Raw genomic sequence first — 15,949 nt, forward strand, 5'->3', positions numbered from 1 at the left:
AAGTAAACACAGGCTGTAAGTCAGAGCTTATATACAGTCACAGTGTGAGACGGTGGCTGATAGCTGACTTTATGCTGCATGTTCTCTATGGTTCTGTGTGTCAACACTATGACGGAAACGCCGCTCACAGGTCTGCGTGTGAGTAGTGAAGTTGTGTCCCAGACTTCAGCTGAGAGCAGCGTGTAGGAGACTGGGTTGCCAGAGAAGGACTGTCCGTTTTACGCGTTTCACACATCTAGAGCCAATCAAAGCTGCTATTCAAATCGACGCGCTTAGTGACCTATATCCCATTCATGTGAGCGGAGAGCCCCACACTAACCTCTCCAGTCTCCAGCCGAGCAGACAGCATGGGGATCAACGGTCTAGACAACCAGGGGCAGCCGCCCAACGGAGCGTCTCAGACCGAGCAGCGGATGGAGCCTGGAGATGCTCCAGAGGACCAGGCTGTGGGTACCGAGGGGAAAACCTCCCCGGTGGACTCCGACGTGCAGCTGATCGAGGCCGGGTGCAAGTCGCCTGGTGTGTGCCAGGGAGACGGCTCAGATGCTGGGGTCCAGGTGGAGAGGCACGGGCACGGAGGAGGGTTTGTCCCACCTGAGGGGGGCTTCGGATGGATGGTCGTGTTTGCAGCCACCTGGTGCAACGGGTCCATCTTCGGGATCCAGAACTCGTTTGGCATCCTTCACATAATGCTGGTGAAGGAACACACAGACCCGGGGGACCAGACATCCCAGTTCAAAGTGGGTGAGTAGGATCAGACAGACAGTCTGGTGAGGTGATGCTGCAGACCCTGGTCTGTACCTGTACCTACTGCCTACTGACATGGAACATCTCACACACGCGTATTGATCAGCGTGTATTATTACCAGAGTACTGCCAACATGTGCCAATACACCATTTATTACTATTCAGTTTTTCACACCACCTCATGGAAGCCCGTTTCCACCTCTAAAACAAAACAAAAAAATCATATAAGCAAGTCATTATTATGAGATAAAAAGCCACAATTAAGAGAAATTTATTTTTAATGACTTTGTATCTCATAATTATGTATTAGATTTTTTAATGTTGAAATTTTACTTTTCCTCGTTTTTTTTACTGGTTGGAATGGAAGCCCATGTCTGCAGTCATAATTACGAGTTAGTAAAGTCATAATTATGAGAAATAAAGCTATAATTGAGAAAGAATGTCATAATTATGAGAAATTTATTTTTAATGACTTAGTTTCTCATAATTATGAATTATATTTTTAAAGTGTTTAAATTTGACGTTTTTTTTTTGTTTTTTTTAACTGACTGGAAAGGAAGCCCATGTCTGTCACTAAAAAAGAAAAAAAAAAATCACTCTGGCAACTCATAATTATGAGATTAGAAGTCATATTTATGAGAAAATTATTTTAAATTTTTTTAATGTCTCATAATCATGACTTATTTTACTTTTCCTAGTTTTTTTTTTTCTTTTTCTGGTGGGAATGGAAGCCTATTTCCACCACTAAAAAATAATAAATCACTATGGCAAGTCATAATTATGAGATAGAAGGTCATAATTACGAGTTAGTAAAGTTAAAAAGCACAGTTTTTTTGTTTGTTTTTTGGAAATGTTTTTCAGTTTTTCTTAATTAATGAGATAAAAATAAGTAAATAAAAATGTTGCCCGTTTTCTAGTAAATATTATTTTGTTTTTTTGAGTTGATGAGATAAATTTTTTTATAGGACATTTTCTGAATTTCCTATAACAACTTCTCATCAACTCAGAAAAACCAAAAAATATTTCCCATGACAACAGAAAAACGGGCTATTTTTTATGAATTTATTATTATCTCATCAATTCAGGAAAACCAAAATGTATTATATAAATTACACAACGTATAATTGAAAAAACAACCAAACCAATAAAAACAAAAAAACAATATCACTAGGTACTAAATTGGATAATAAAATACAGTAAATATTTGTGTTATTATTATTTTTACAATAAGAAAAGATACACTTTTTTGTGCCCAAATGGGAAATTCCAGTCATAGCTGCACAAGATGAGCAGCAATGCATTTATTAAACATGAAACGTCAAAGATAAAAAGATATTTTTTTTTATAAGTATACATAATGTACCATGGTGAATATTTTACCACCAGAATATTAATGTTTAATGTCACATTTTTTAGAAATCTTTTACAAAGCATCTCCGGTAAAAAGCCTGATTAAAAAGACAAAATGCAAAAATTCTAACACAATGTTTTTATTCTCTCATATGTTCTAAATGATCAAACAATATATTATCAGATTAATGTTACTCTTTCTTCCACACATTTTCATTTAATGCAGGTGAACCACTTTTAGTTCAGAGGCATCAAACAGTGGCAATTCAATGTCAGGAAATCAAAAGCAGATCTATCTATCAGATCTATTTTTTTTTTTTTTAGATTTTTTTTTACATATTTTAAATGGGCTTAAAAACTTTAATGAAAAAAAAAAATGATCAAGATGATTTCTAAAAGAGAAACCTCACCTAAATAAGTACAGATCACAAACATATTCATATTGATTTAATCAGAATGACAGACACTTATATAAATGGGGATTCTGGGGTTTATACAGTAATCTGTGAAGTTTAACAACAAATGCTATGTAAAGAACTTGTTTTTGAGTGTTATCAGTAACAAAGTTCTTTTTTAAAAAATATTTTGTATAAGGTTTTTGTCTTGACCGTCTTACAGGCTAGATCTGGGCCGTGGGCCACGTGTTTGACACCCTAATTTAAACCATTGTCTTCTTGGATCACATCATCGGATCTCCTAATCCAGGGGTGTCAAACTCATTTAGTTCAAGGACCAAATATGGAGCAGTTTGATCTCAAGAGGACCACAGATTTTATACAGAAAAACAAGTAATTTCAACATTATTGTGCCATAGTTTCCTCTTCTATATGTACATAAAATAAAAAATATGTAAGAAAGTGACAATATCCAAGCAATAAGTGACAGATATCAGTCCATACAGGTTTTAATTAAGGGAACCATTATGTAATAATCTAAGGAAAATTTAATGATTTTGTAAGATTTTGAGTTTTTTTACCCAACAGTTCAACATGAAAAATGACTGCAATCATGCAATATGAGCACTGGGAAAACTGTGAGCCCCTGCAAATATACTGTAGTTGAGTTTCATTTACCCAATGATTCATGTTTTCTCTGTCATTTTTACTTTCTCCTGCGGACTGAATTGGATGCTCCAAAGGGCTGAATTTTGTCCCCGGGCCATGTGTTCTAATCTGTAATCAATTTGTTTCCAGATGAGGTTTGATTGCGTAAAGTAAACTCTCATCTTTACATTCATCAATTGTGGGAAAATAATAGTGAAGTTGGCCATCATAAAGTTCATTATCAGTCGATAATTGTTTCTCCTTGAAGTGTCAGATGTTACAGCACAGATAATCCCCATTTGGAGAGAAACAAGTGTTTTAAACTAAAATGACAACAATGTTTAAGTATTTCTTTGTGTTCAGTCAAATTAACTTCATGTATGGAGTCATTTACATTCAGGCTTTGTTTTGCTCACCAGCCTCAGATCGCTAATCATGTCGTGCCTTAAGAAACAGGCTGGAGCCTTTTAAGAGAAATTTGAAACGTTAATTATTCCTTAGATGTTACAGACATCAGAGGAGAGGACAGTTGCCGTCATCGGGCTTTTTTGTCCGTTTCCGCCCTTTTCAAACTTGTGAAGGATTTTGATCTCCAGCTGTTCTTGGGATTCAATTCTCAGTTGTACTCTCATATGTGAGAGGATTAAGTGTGTGGGCTGAGTTCTGACCTTTTCTCCTCAGCAACGGAGGTAAACATTGGCCAACGGCAAGCTACAAAATTATATAAAAGCTCCTTTTGAACTGCTGGTTCAGCAAAGCTTGGTTAAATTCACTCACGTGTGCGGATCATGTTTTCAAATAATGTCGGAATATAGAGGACACAAAAAAAAACTGAATACAGCGATGTTTTCAGTAGAGTTCATTAATGGGATTTTATACTGTGCATTTTTGGAATGTCATTGCTAAATTAATATTGTTACATACTTTTTTAATTGATTAATCATTTTATTTATTTATGCAATTGCAACTGCTTGATTTTAGTGAAGTCATAATTTTAGGTTATTTACATAACAGTAATATGAGTGAGATGTCTCACTATGGGATATATGCCCCTGCGTTGTTCCTCAGAAGCCTAATCTCAGAAGCCAATCGTGATTGGCTGGTGAAATTTATCCGTCCGCTGCAGTTAGTCCCACCTACTATAAGTAGCGTGAGCGGAGGATACTACGCCATTCAAAAATAAGCACCTCTTCTCACTCACCCAGCAAGAAGAGTTGTCTGGTGAGACATCTCACTCATATTACTCAGCGTAAATAATCTAAAGTTCTCTTTCATAATACTCGTTTTGATGTCTCACTATGGGATATGGTAGCTCACGTATTGCAGACAAGCTTATCACGCGTACACCAGCCCGCAGGGCAAGCACTGTTTCGATCAGGACTGGAGAACCGCCCCTATACATCCAGCCTGTAAAACCGGACAAACGTGAGAGGTGAGGACCAGCTCGCCGCAGCACAAATGTCCTGAACAGACACTCCCCTGAACAAGGCCCAGGATGTGGCTAAGTCGAGTGTGCGCGAGTGAGTCGCTCCTCCTGAAGCTCCCAGTCATGTCCACGTAGGAGCACACCACACGCACCAGACACAACACATGAGGCCACTGCTCACCCTGTGAGGCAGAGAAGACTGTGAGGTCAATAGGAAAACATGAGCCCACCACCTTTGGCACAAAGGCCGGGTTGGGCTTCAAGACCACCTCACATTACCCAGGAAGAACTGAGTGCATGAATGTCACTGACTCGCTTAGCTGACGCCAGAGCCAGCAGCAACACTGTTGTGTTCAAGGACACAAACTTCAAGTCAGCTTTCCCAGCGGTTCAAAAGAAGGATGATTAAGTCCCTCCAGAACCACAGCCAGATCCCACGGTGGCACCAGTGGCCTGGACATGGGGGGGGGTCTGCGTGCTCCTTTCATAAAACGGCATACCAGCGGATGCTGGCCCGCAGTTTTATCTCCAAATCTCATGCGACAGGCAGTGATCACTGCCAAGTACACTTTCACCGTGGAGAAAGCTTTCTGTTTGTCAATCAGATCCTGTAGAAATGACAAAATCACTCCCACCAGACACTGAAAGGGGGTGTGTCCCATCCGGTGACACCACCCCTCAAACACCCTTCACTTAAATATGCACAGAGACCTAATGGAGGAGGCCTGAGCGCTCTGTATGGTGGATCACACACTGTGAGAGTCTCCCGCACCCCGAAGAGGGTGGGGGCAGCAGTACCAATGGGAGAAAGGTGTAGAGCAGTACGTGCGGCCAATCGTGCGCTAGTGCGCCTGAGCCGAGGGGAGCACCCGAGTCGTGTAGGAAGCAGAACAGTGTGCACTGCAAGTTTTCTTCCGCGGCGAATAGGTCCACCTCGACCAGTGCGTAACAGGCCCACACCTGTTCCACAACCTCCTGGTGTAACCTCCATTCCCTGTAAATCGGCGCATCGGGCTCCCGGGATGTGTGTCGCTCTCAGATAGATATGACAGAGATTGCCTCTTTGTTTAACAGTGTGAGAATTTCTTCCTTTAAAACATGGGCTAATTCAACCCCCTGAGATTGTGTGTAACACCCAGGGCGGTGCTGCAAGCTCGGTACATCTCTTGTCTCTGAGGGAGAGAGTAGGTACCTGCTGCAGCCGGTCCACCGAGAGGGGCCTCAGCCACCTCTATCGGCTGAGCCGTGCCATTGCCCCCAAGGGGAGCATTGTCTGCTTGCCCCGGGGGACAGCGCTGCACGGGGACCCCCCTGTCCCCAGCTCGGGGAGGGGAGGACACACTATTGAGTGAGTGATGAACCGAGCCGTTAACTGGCGTGTTAGTAGTTGGTGCTTGACGGCCAAAGTGTGGTGTCGAGGGCAGTGCTAAACTGAGCATGGAGGGCAAGGTAGCGCTGGTCGACCTGGCGATAAAAGCATCTACTGGCAGCGTCCGGCGACGGAATCCAAAAGAAGAGTCGGCCAACTGTCAGTTGAGCAGCCAGTGAACGCAAAATAGCTCAGAGTGAGAAGAGGTGTTTGAATGGCGTAGTATCTTCCGCCCACACTACTTATAGTAGGTGGAACTACCTGCGGCGAACGGATACGTTTCACCAGTCAATCAGGATTAGTAATGAGATTAGGCTTCTGAGGAATGACGCAGGGGCGTATATCCCATAGTCAGACATTGAAACGAATATTATGAAAGAGAACCATAAATGCAATGCTACAAATAATTGGCATAATAATTTAAAGTATAAAATCTTTGTGTCTACCTGTAACTACCAAAAATATAAAATAGCTGATAAATAGGTTTAATACAATGGTTCCCAGCCTTTTTTTTGGATCGTGACCCCATTTCAATATCACGAATTTCTATTTTTCTAGAATTTGTTTTTGATGATGTTTGTCATACTGTGTTAAAAATATGGAGTATCCAAGATTAGTGGCATATTGCGCCAGCTCAGATATTTTTATACTGCATCATATTTGAACTAGATTTATATTTGAGAAAGTGAAAGTATAGAGTACAATTGTATGTTGTATTTTCATTGTAAAAATAATTTAATAATTTTCTAATTCACTTTATTTATACAGCACTAATTACAGCATTAGTCATTTTGTAGCACTCAAAGATTTTATGTAATGTATAATATAGACTAATAGATAAGACTATATACATTTCATAATTAATTTTTTTATTTGAATATACTTTTAATCAGTAATGATTTTTTGATTCTCTGCTTTTAAAACTGTTCTTTAAAACGCACTTGTTCACTTTGGCCTTACAAAACATTGCAATGTTTAGGGTATAATTCATTCATGAGATTTTTCTGTTTTTTATTTTTATTTATTTTTTAGTACTTGGAATACTCAGACAGGGGATCTAAATCTTTATCTTTTTTCTTTTTGCATTCAAATTGTAATAAATGTTGCATGAATAAGCATTGAGTCCTGCTGTAAAGTGATTATACTGTCACAGTATTGCTAATTGTGCCCCACCTTGAGATTTTATACAAAGAGCATTTGCATAAAAATGAAAAAACAACAAAGAATAAAGAAAAAGCTTTGCTGTCATACAGTGAAGGGCCCGCTGCGCTGTGAGGTGTGAGAAAGCGCTGGAGAATAAGTAAAAGAAATGCTGCATCGTGTGCAGCAGAGAAGCTGGAAATTTGTGACAAGCAGCAGAAAGAACCGAAAGAATGAGATACAATTTTCATTGTATGGAATAGAGCAGTTGGTGAAAACTGAGACGAGACACCAAGCTCATTAAAGACAATTTTGTCCTGATTGTGTTTGAATGTGGAGATGCAGAAAAATACTGTATATAGTGCAGTTGATGTGTTAAACTTGTTTCATTCAATGTTCTTCTCTGCAGAATCCATTCTCAAGTACAGGAAATTAAAAACAAAACAACATTTTTTTTACATATTTAAAAGACAATTCACCTTAGACAGCCAGACATGCAGAATACTTGCTGTTTAACAAGATATTTACTGTACCTGGCTCACTGAGTGATATGATCCAAACCAGCTTCAAACGTGTGTTAATGCCACAATGTGTCTCAGGGTGACCTCGATCTGTGTAGTTTGGTTGACTTTTGGAACCAAAGCCTGCAACTTTTCTTTTCTTAATCTTTAACACAACAAACGAACAATGGTGGTAATCTTTTCATTGGAAATGCTTGTAACTAGAACCCATGCTAATAACTTCAGCTCCGATTTTGAGTTATTATTCAAGAAAAGACTCTCCGTCATGTTGTTCAGTTACTTTGACTATCTATAAAGCTGTTTTAAGCAAATATAAACATCCTTTAAACAGGTGCTATTTTACAGACAGTGCTTTGCAGACAGTATTGTCCAGCATTATCCAGGTTTGCAGAAAGGTGTGCATTGTGGTGTTTTTCGCATTCCTGAGGGCAAGTCAATGAGTTCAAGTTGGATCTGATCCTTGTGAGACTCAACTTAACAATGATAGAGTACATGTACTGTAGGTGCGAGAAGACAAATGGGACTTTATTTAGACAGCAGAGAAACAACTGAACTTCAGGAAAGGGACAAATATTCCAAAGGTTTGGTTAACCAAGATCAGAACGTTACATCTCGGGATTTGGCAACAAGGAGTGAGAGTTTACCTTCATTAAATTATTTTTAGATCATTTTTCAGCAGCTACAAAGGTAATCTGTGATTTAAAAACGTGCTGTTTTTATACTGAGGAGAGAACAGGTGTTTGTTTCTGTCAGATCCGGATTTAGCAAACTTGTCACATAGTTTTCGTCAGGATTATTCTCAAAGGTTTTTACTAACTCTTACAAATCCACTTTATTACCGGTACATTGTTCACTTTGCTCAACGTATCTGAACACGAACACGCTAAATCTGTTCATCGAGGAATCTTCAGTCTTGTGCTGCAGTGAAATATTTTTCTTACCAGAAGATTTACAACCATAAGACACATACCTGTATAAGACGGAATGCAATATAACCTGACTTTGCTGGGTTTAAGCTATAGGGATGTTTTCCATTGTCTGTTTAGTATAACTTTTCATTCATTCTGTGGAAGGAAAACATTTCACGACAGCTTCACAAGATCAGTTCAGTGTTACTTAGTACTAGAGGTACACCAATACAATGATGTACAGTATTTTGTCAGTAAAAATTGTGGCTGTGTTCGAAATGTCACACTCCGTACTATACACTACAAATTTAATGAGTATATACTGTTTTAGTATGATTAGGATGATGACCGTTCCCACTGAAGTATACTTTGGAGTTTCCCAAGATGCATTTCAAACCTGAAGCACACTGAGGCTAAATATCTCTTGATTCTCCATTTTTGAAAGTTATGAAAGCATTTTAAGTGAGAAAGTGCCCAAGTAGAATATCAATATGTGCTCATTTGATCTATAATACTTCCAGAAACACCTTTCATTTCAACATTTCAGAGATTTTTGGAGATCCTCCATTGTGCTACTGACAAAACTACTGGTTAACTTCAAAACAAGAGCCCTATAAAAAACCAAATGGAAGACAGGAACAGATGCTTTTGTTTTGAAAAGGAGATGTTTGACTTATAGCTTGAAGCCGGACATTTTACGTTCCACTCGCAATGATCATTAGACAGTTGAGTATGACTAGTGTGCACACCGTGCATACTTAAGAATTGTCTCAATATTGTATACATCTGGGTATTTCTCGAGTACTCAGTCTCTCCATACTATCTAATGTGAATGCACTACTTGGGCTGGGCGATATGCCTGAAAAATGTGTTTCATATCAATCGATATCGATAATTGTTGATTCATTTTTTTTTAACCTATTCAAAATAAGGACCAGAAGAAAAAAGGCTGCATCTAAATACTTTTATTTTAAGCGTAATCTTTAACATTTAAAAAGAGCTCAACAAAACTATGGAAAATAAAATAAAAAACCTGCTAAATGTAAAAATATAGACATTAAATAAATGCTTAATCAAAGAAAATGTGCAGCACATTTTATAAATAATCAGTGCACAGCTGAATTATCTCTGACATGAAACGAACAGCATAGTACAAATGTATTAATAAAATATTATGGGGGAAATTCGCATTTATTTCCTCATTTATAATGAAATTTTCTAAAATAATAATGAATAAAAAAAAGCACATGAAAAGCAAAAATAACTCCAATAGTGTTTTTACTGTTTAATATAAACCACTGCTGCTGAATCTAGTTTATTTTATATCTGATAATGAGTTACATAAAGTTATGGTTGATAAATATCTCTCTGATTTCCTATAATTAAACCAGATCAGACTTGATGATTTAATCATTAAATACTGAGAGCATTACTAATGGGATATTTAGATGTAATACTCACAATAGTTACATTACTGTCTAATGGGGCCAGCTTTGTCTGTGAACACGTGAAATATAATTAAAATATATCACAAGTTGGGACAGATTAATAGTGATGTTAATTTAATGATAACATTTATTTCACATGACGTATGACGTTAGCTTTTATCCTTCCATAAAAATGTTAAATCTTACCATTAGTGAATTGGCGGCCCTTTGTGGTTTGATGACAGTAAGCGGTGTACTTTTTACTGGCTCAAATTTGCAAAATAAAAATTGTTTTTATCTACAAATTTGATAAATTGATTCAATTGATTTTTTTCCCAGCTCTAGGTCAGGGGTTGTTTCCGAGTTCATGGAGTTCGGTGAAATTATCGAACATTCTATCACACATATCTTCTATTGATATTGATTACATCTCTATCGTGATATATATCGTTTTTATCACCCAGGATTACGCACTACCTACTAATTTTCACGTCAGACTTAGTATGAGTAGTACGTTAGTATGAGATTTCGAACACAGCCTGTATCATTAAAATCACTTTTTGATAAATGTTAAGAGAATAATTGCAGGAGATATAGCCGTTTCTTGCTATATGTGGATTCATAAATCCTGGGTCAAAACTCTAGGTAGTTGTCGTGATTAGACTGTTGTGCTTTTGAGAAATTGAGATCATGTTTTCTCCACATTGGGGAATAAGTCATGTCCCATTGTTTTGTGCAGCATTAGCATCTGCTAAAGCCATCTCACCTTGCTTTGAAGTGGGACTATCTTTGTTTTGAATATCTGATTATAACAGCATTTACAGTATGTTGGGGCCATTGTTTCTTTACCAGTTTGTACCCAGGACACTTGCATGAGCCGTGTGGTACGTAGTTTATTTTAAGCAACGTTTCCATTTGTATTACGAGTCGTGGGAAGGCATCTGGTAAGTGGTGTGTTTTGATCACTACAGGTTTAGTGAGACACACTGTGCTCTTGGGTGGCAGCTGGCATTCTCTTTATGATCTTCAAAACCCTGACAATACAATTACGCTGGTTACGAGCAGTCTTACTTGAAAGTTATACAACTCCACATTCTCTCAACTAAAAATATGCACAAGAGGTTGTTCCCTCAGCTCTCTTGGTGTTCTGAAGGAAAACTAGGATTTTGATCTTGATAGGACCATGCAATGGGTTATTGTTTTCCTTATACTCTTAAGTGGATTTTAAACATACAGACCATAATTAGTTTTGTTAAATAGCGAACTACCTTTGTGCAGACGTGAAAATGCTTTCAAACTCTGGTGCCCAAAACTCAGCTCACAGTGTAAATATTAATGTAATATCTTGTTCTGCATTTGCTTTATGTCTAAAGCAACATTTTCCTTTGTTGGTTGTGACAGCTTCTACGGCAAAATAGAAACATTCAACAGCTTCTGATTAACGCTATTCACTCTGGACATCGGCAGAAAGATTCAGATCAAAACTGCATCAGGCTGTCACCACAGGGAGGCATTGAGGCGTAACTGAATAAGGCTTCTGTAACTGCATGAAGTTATCCCTAAGTTTGGTCCGACGTAAAAAATTAACTTAAAAAGTATCCAAACCCTGAGTTTTTTTTTGGCTGACGTGCGTCTCGACTGAAATCGGAAAAAATACTTTATTAGTGAGGCTCATGTAGCAGTAAAGATATGCTCAGTCACTCTCTAACATTTTCAAAGAACAATATGCTATGCTAACTACCTACTCAATATTTACTATACCCCTATTTCATGCTGTGCCTAATGGAGAAAATTTTATTTCACGATATAGGTAGATTTATATCCTGATAATGATATCCCGATATAGTATTTCTTCCTTAAAATTACATGAAATTAATGGAAAATTGCTATTCATTATAGATTTTATTATATATAAAAATAGTTTCTATAAATAATTGATTGAAACCTTTTCCTCTTTCTCAGTACCTTTGGGATTTCGCGAGTAGAGAAAAAGATTCTTTAACTTTGATTTAAAAATGTTCACAATGAATGCTGACTTCAGCTTTGCTGGCAGTTTTTCCACTTCTTTACAGCATAACAACTAAAAGCAGTGTCACCATGTTTACTGTGAACTCTGGGCTCCACTATCTGACCTGTGTCCATAGATCTCAGAGACCAGCTGGGTTCAGACCTGACTAACATGTCACTGATGTATTCTGGACCAAACCCATTCACAGATTTATACACCAGCAGCAGAACTTTAAAGTCTATTCTGAGGCTGACTGGGAGTCAGTGTAAAGACTTTAAAACTGTACTAATGTGTTCTGACCTCTTTGTTCTGGAACCAGCTGTAGATGTTTGATGAACTTTTGGTGGATTCCTGTCAGAAGACCATTACAATAGTCCAGTCTGCTGGAGATAAAAACATTGACCAGCCTTTCCTGATCTTTCTGAGTCATTAAACCTTTCCCTCTGGAGATGTTCTTTAGGTGGTTGAAGCTGTTTTTGTGATAGATTTGATCTGACTGCTGATAGTCAGATCTGAGTCAATCAGAACACCAAGGTGGACAAGAATCAATCAACAATACATCATACCCAGATACCCTTGTTTTCAGCAGAAAAGGTCGTTTAGTTACTTTTTAACCAAGGGTAAATATGAAATTTGATCATTTTGTGAACAATGAACCCTATTTGTTTACACTATGGTGTGAAAGTGAAAAAAAAATAGGTTCGTTTAGTTAATTTTAGGGACGTCTCGATACAACATTTTCACTTCCGATACAATACCGATATTGACGCCTTGAATATTGGTCAATACCAATATTGATCCAATATGATATCAGCACAAATCATACATACTTTTATGACTTATTTTGTAGTATTGAACGTTAGAAAAAAAAAAGCTTCATCAGGTGATGTTACTCAAACAGAGAACAATAATCAGCAACAGTAAGTATGAGAAAAACTCATTTATTATTTACTAGTTTGTTACATAAATGTTAACCTTCAACATAATATCTACAGTATTCTACAATTGAATAAATATTATATATATATATATATAAATATATATAGATGCAGTTTGATAAAATCCGATATTAATTTTTTACGGCTGATAACGGACCGATATCCAATATCAATATATATATATACAGTATATATAATTGCATTTGCACCAATTAGTAATAATGCTTCAAAGAATAAATCAATTAAAAGTATGAAAATAATTATTTAGCACTGCCTTTCCAACAATGCACAATATAAAGTATAATAAAAAATGAGTAACTTGACCCCACTCATACATTAAATAATATTGTACAGGCCTATAACTGACTGGGCTGCTTTAAGAGAGTCAAATTTTAAACATTTTCAGTGACCGAGTTTTCAGTGCATCACTAATTATCATCAAGCAAAATTAATTTCAAGACCAAAACTGTACTAAAGCATTTGCCACTTTTAAAATACTTTAGTGAGTATATAACCTGCTTTTGAGAGAAGATCTTTCACATATATTGTTGTAGCCTCGTACTTAGGCAAGTCTTTCTAATCCTTTTAAATCAAATACTTGGCTGATGTTTATTATTGTGTCAGCAAGAGTCAGAGCACCTCTGTGGCACAGCTGACAGGATTTCACTTATAGAAATAAAAAAGTACTTTGTTGTGCATGCAGGATGTTTTTAGGAAAGCTCTGTTCCCAAACATTATATACATCAGAGTATTTCTATACAACAATGGTTTGCTAGGAAGTAATCCGTCTATATTTGTTTGATCTGGTATGAGCCAACATTGTATTTATAGAGGAAGAAACGGAGTCACAGGACTCATATCTGATCTAAATGAGTTTCTTACTCCAGCTGTGCTAAATTCTAAATCAGATACGTCTATGAATGTGTGGCAAAAAGCATCAACAAAATGTTTCTATGTCTAAATCTGTACGTTAAATAATGGGTAAAATGTTGAATTCCAACATTGTATGAATTGTTTATTAAGTATTTTCTGTTTATTTTTGACATTCACTATTAGGTTTTAGAAATGACCAGTGCTAATTTAATGTTATAGTTTTCTTAAGCCCAGTAAACATTAACAGTTGTATTTCTTTAAGTCAAACAGACTTAGTTAATCTGGAACTTGTACTTTAGTTTGAATGAATGTTTCAGCTTGTGGTTAAAAAGGCCATGTTTGGTCTCCCAAGACAAAGTTCTTAGTTTTTTAAGTGAGGTTCTTTGAGAATAAAGGGAAATATTTCCCTCTCAGGCATCTTTACCTTACAAATATTTCTGTTGCCAGATCAGTCGTGAACCACTGGTATAGTGGTATAAAGTATACTAACATATTTTCATTATTTAATCATTTATGAGTCCGATATTATGCACTTTATGAAACAGTGTCTCTTTAAAGATCTAACTGCAGATCTTTGACACCCCCCAATATACAGATGGAGCCTATAGGGTGTGTGTGTGTGTGTGTGTGTGTGTGTGTGTGTGTGTGTGTGTGTGTGTGTGTGTGTGTGTGTGTGTGTGTGTGTGTGTGTGTGTGTGGCTGTCAGACTGCATCTATCACATGAAGAGGGGAAAGCTGTTTCAAGCTCCACACTGCTACTTCACACTAACACTCACATCTTTGTAGTTTGCATTAATCTTCTTCCCTGTGGTGTTTTTATTTTATTTTGAACACATTTGGACCAAAACCCGAGCGAGTGTACTGCATTCAGTCTGCACACTATCCTTAACACTTTGAAGAGAAACTGGTCACATTATAGAAAGGAGAGGGATGCCGTGAGAAATGAGATCTTGATTGTTGTCTACAGACACTAGCATTGTCTGATAGCTGTGGAGCTTTCATAGCAATGTTCTGGCTCTCACTTACTAACAGCCTGATGTAGTCTCCATTTCTTCAGTTGTTTCAGCAGATAATGTGCCCCACTCTTTTTACACATGGACTCTAGGAGACCGAGCAAGACACATGAGGAGACGACATGTACAGATCATGTCCAAATGGGATACACTGGGGAGCCAGTGGCCTTTACCAACATACCACTTGGACATGTATTAATGGGGAGGATGTTGAAATTTTTCATTGGTGGTCTTGTGAGGGTAACATCAAAACATGTGAGGCTGGAAAAATACCAGGGAGGGCAAAAGTAATCCCAGTAGTAAGAGCGCTCAAAGCTGCAGCAAATCATTTTCCAACTTTCCAGACATTACAGAGGACTACACATACAGATCTGTGGATCTAAGCAAATCTGAACATGTGTTGCATAAATTTCAACCATTTACTTTTGTACTTTTGAATATGCCACATCATCTGGATGATCAATCAATCTACATTTTTTTTTTTTTAGCCATTTACAGCAACCATGAAATTGACCAAAGTGCTTCACAGAAAAATCAAAAAAACCCACAGAGGTAAAAGCCAATAAAACGTGCAGTCATGATAAAATGGATACAGATCAAGAATAATATCATTTTGCCACTAGGATTTAAAGTCTACTGATTTAGATTGAGCTAGGAAGAAACTGGTTCCAAAGTCTTGGTGCCAACATAGGAACTCCTGTGTGTGTGTGTGTGTGTGTGTGTGTGTGTGTGTGTGTGTGTGTGTGTGTGTGTGTGTGTGTGTGTGTGTGTGTGTGTGTGTGTGTGTGTGTGTGTGTGTGTGTGTGTGTCCTGTTATACCTCATAAAGTTTGGTTTAATCATAGTTTTTGATCCATTTTGATCATATATATAAATTCTTCAAAAAAAAAACAAGACTTGGAAGCCAAGGAAACAAGTGAATAAAAACAAATAATATTTGTTCTTGATCTAGAAATAATCTGTCAAAGGCCAGTTTTGGCAGAGTAAGCCCCCAACAAAAAGTGTGGATAGAAGATTTGAAAGTTGAGGCAAAAAGGTTTGACCATGATTAGATGGCATAGCTAAGGAATTCTGTCTTTGACAACAATACCAAACTATTGTTGCTGGTCAAATATGAACCCAAGACTTCTCTTCTGACTGCTAGTCTTGGACACCAATTAAATCAAAGTTATTCTGGCCTGAATAAA

The 15,949-nt window shown here is 37.4% G+C and overlaps 1 protein-coding gene across 2 annotated transcripts in view; it reads left to right on the forward strand.

The window, feature by feature from the left end:
• The first annotated feature begins 347 nt into the window (after nt 1-347).
• Nucleotides 348-15,949, forward strand: part of slc16a2 (solute carrier family 16 member 2) — a 51,194-nt gene continuing 35,592 nt past the window's right edge. Inside the window, exon 1 of one of the 2 annotated variants that reach the window (XM_028459478.1) lies at nt 348-744. In XM_028459478.1, the coding sequence (XP_028315279.1) occupies nt 348-744 (397 nt within the window). The remainder of the gene's footprint in view (nt 745-15,949) is intronic. The other variant, XM_028459479.1, reaches the window with a different exon arrangement.

Source organism: Gouania willdenowi, chromosome 10, assembly GCF_900634775.1.
Source record: "Gouania willdenowi chromosome 10, fGouWil2.1, whole genome shotgun sequence".
Taxonomy (NCBI): Eukaryota; Metazoa; Chordata; class Actinopteri; order Blenniiformes; family Gobiesocidae; genus Gouania; species Gouania willdenowi.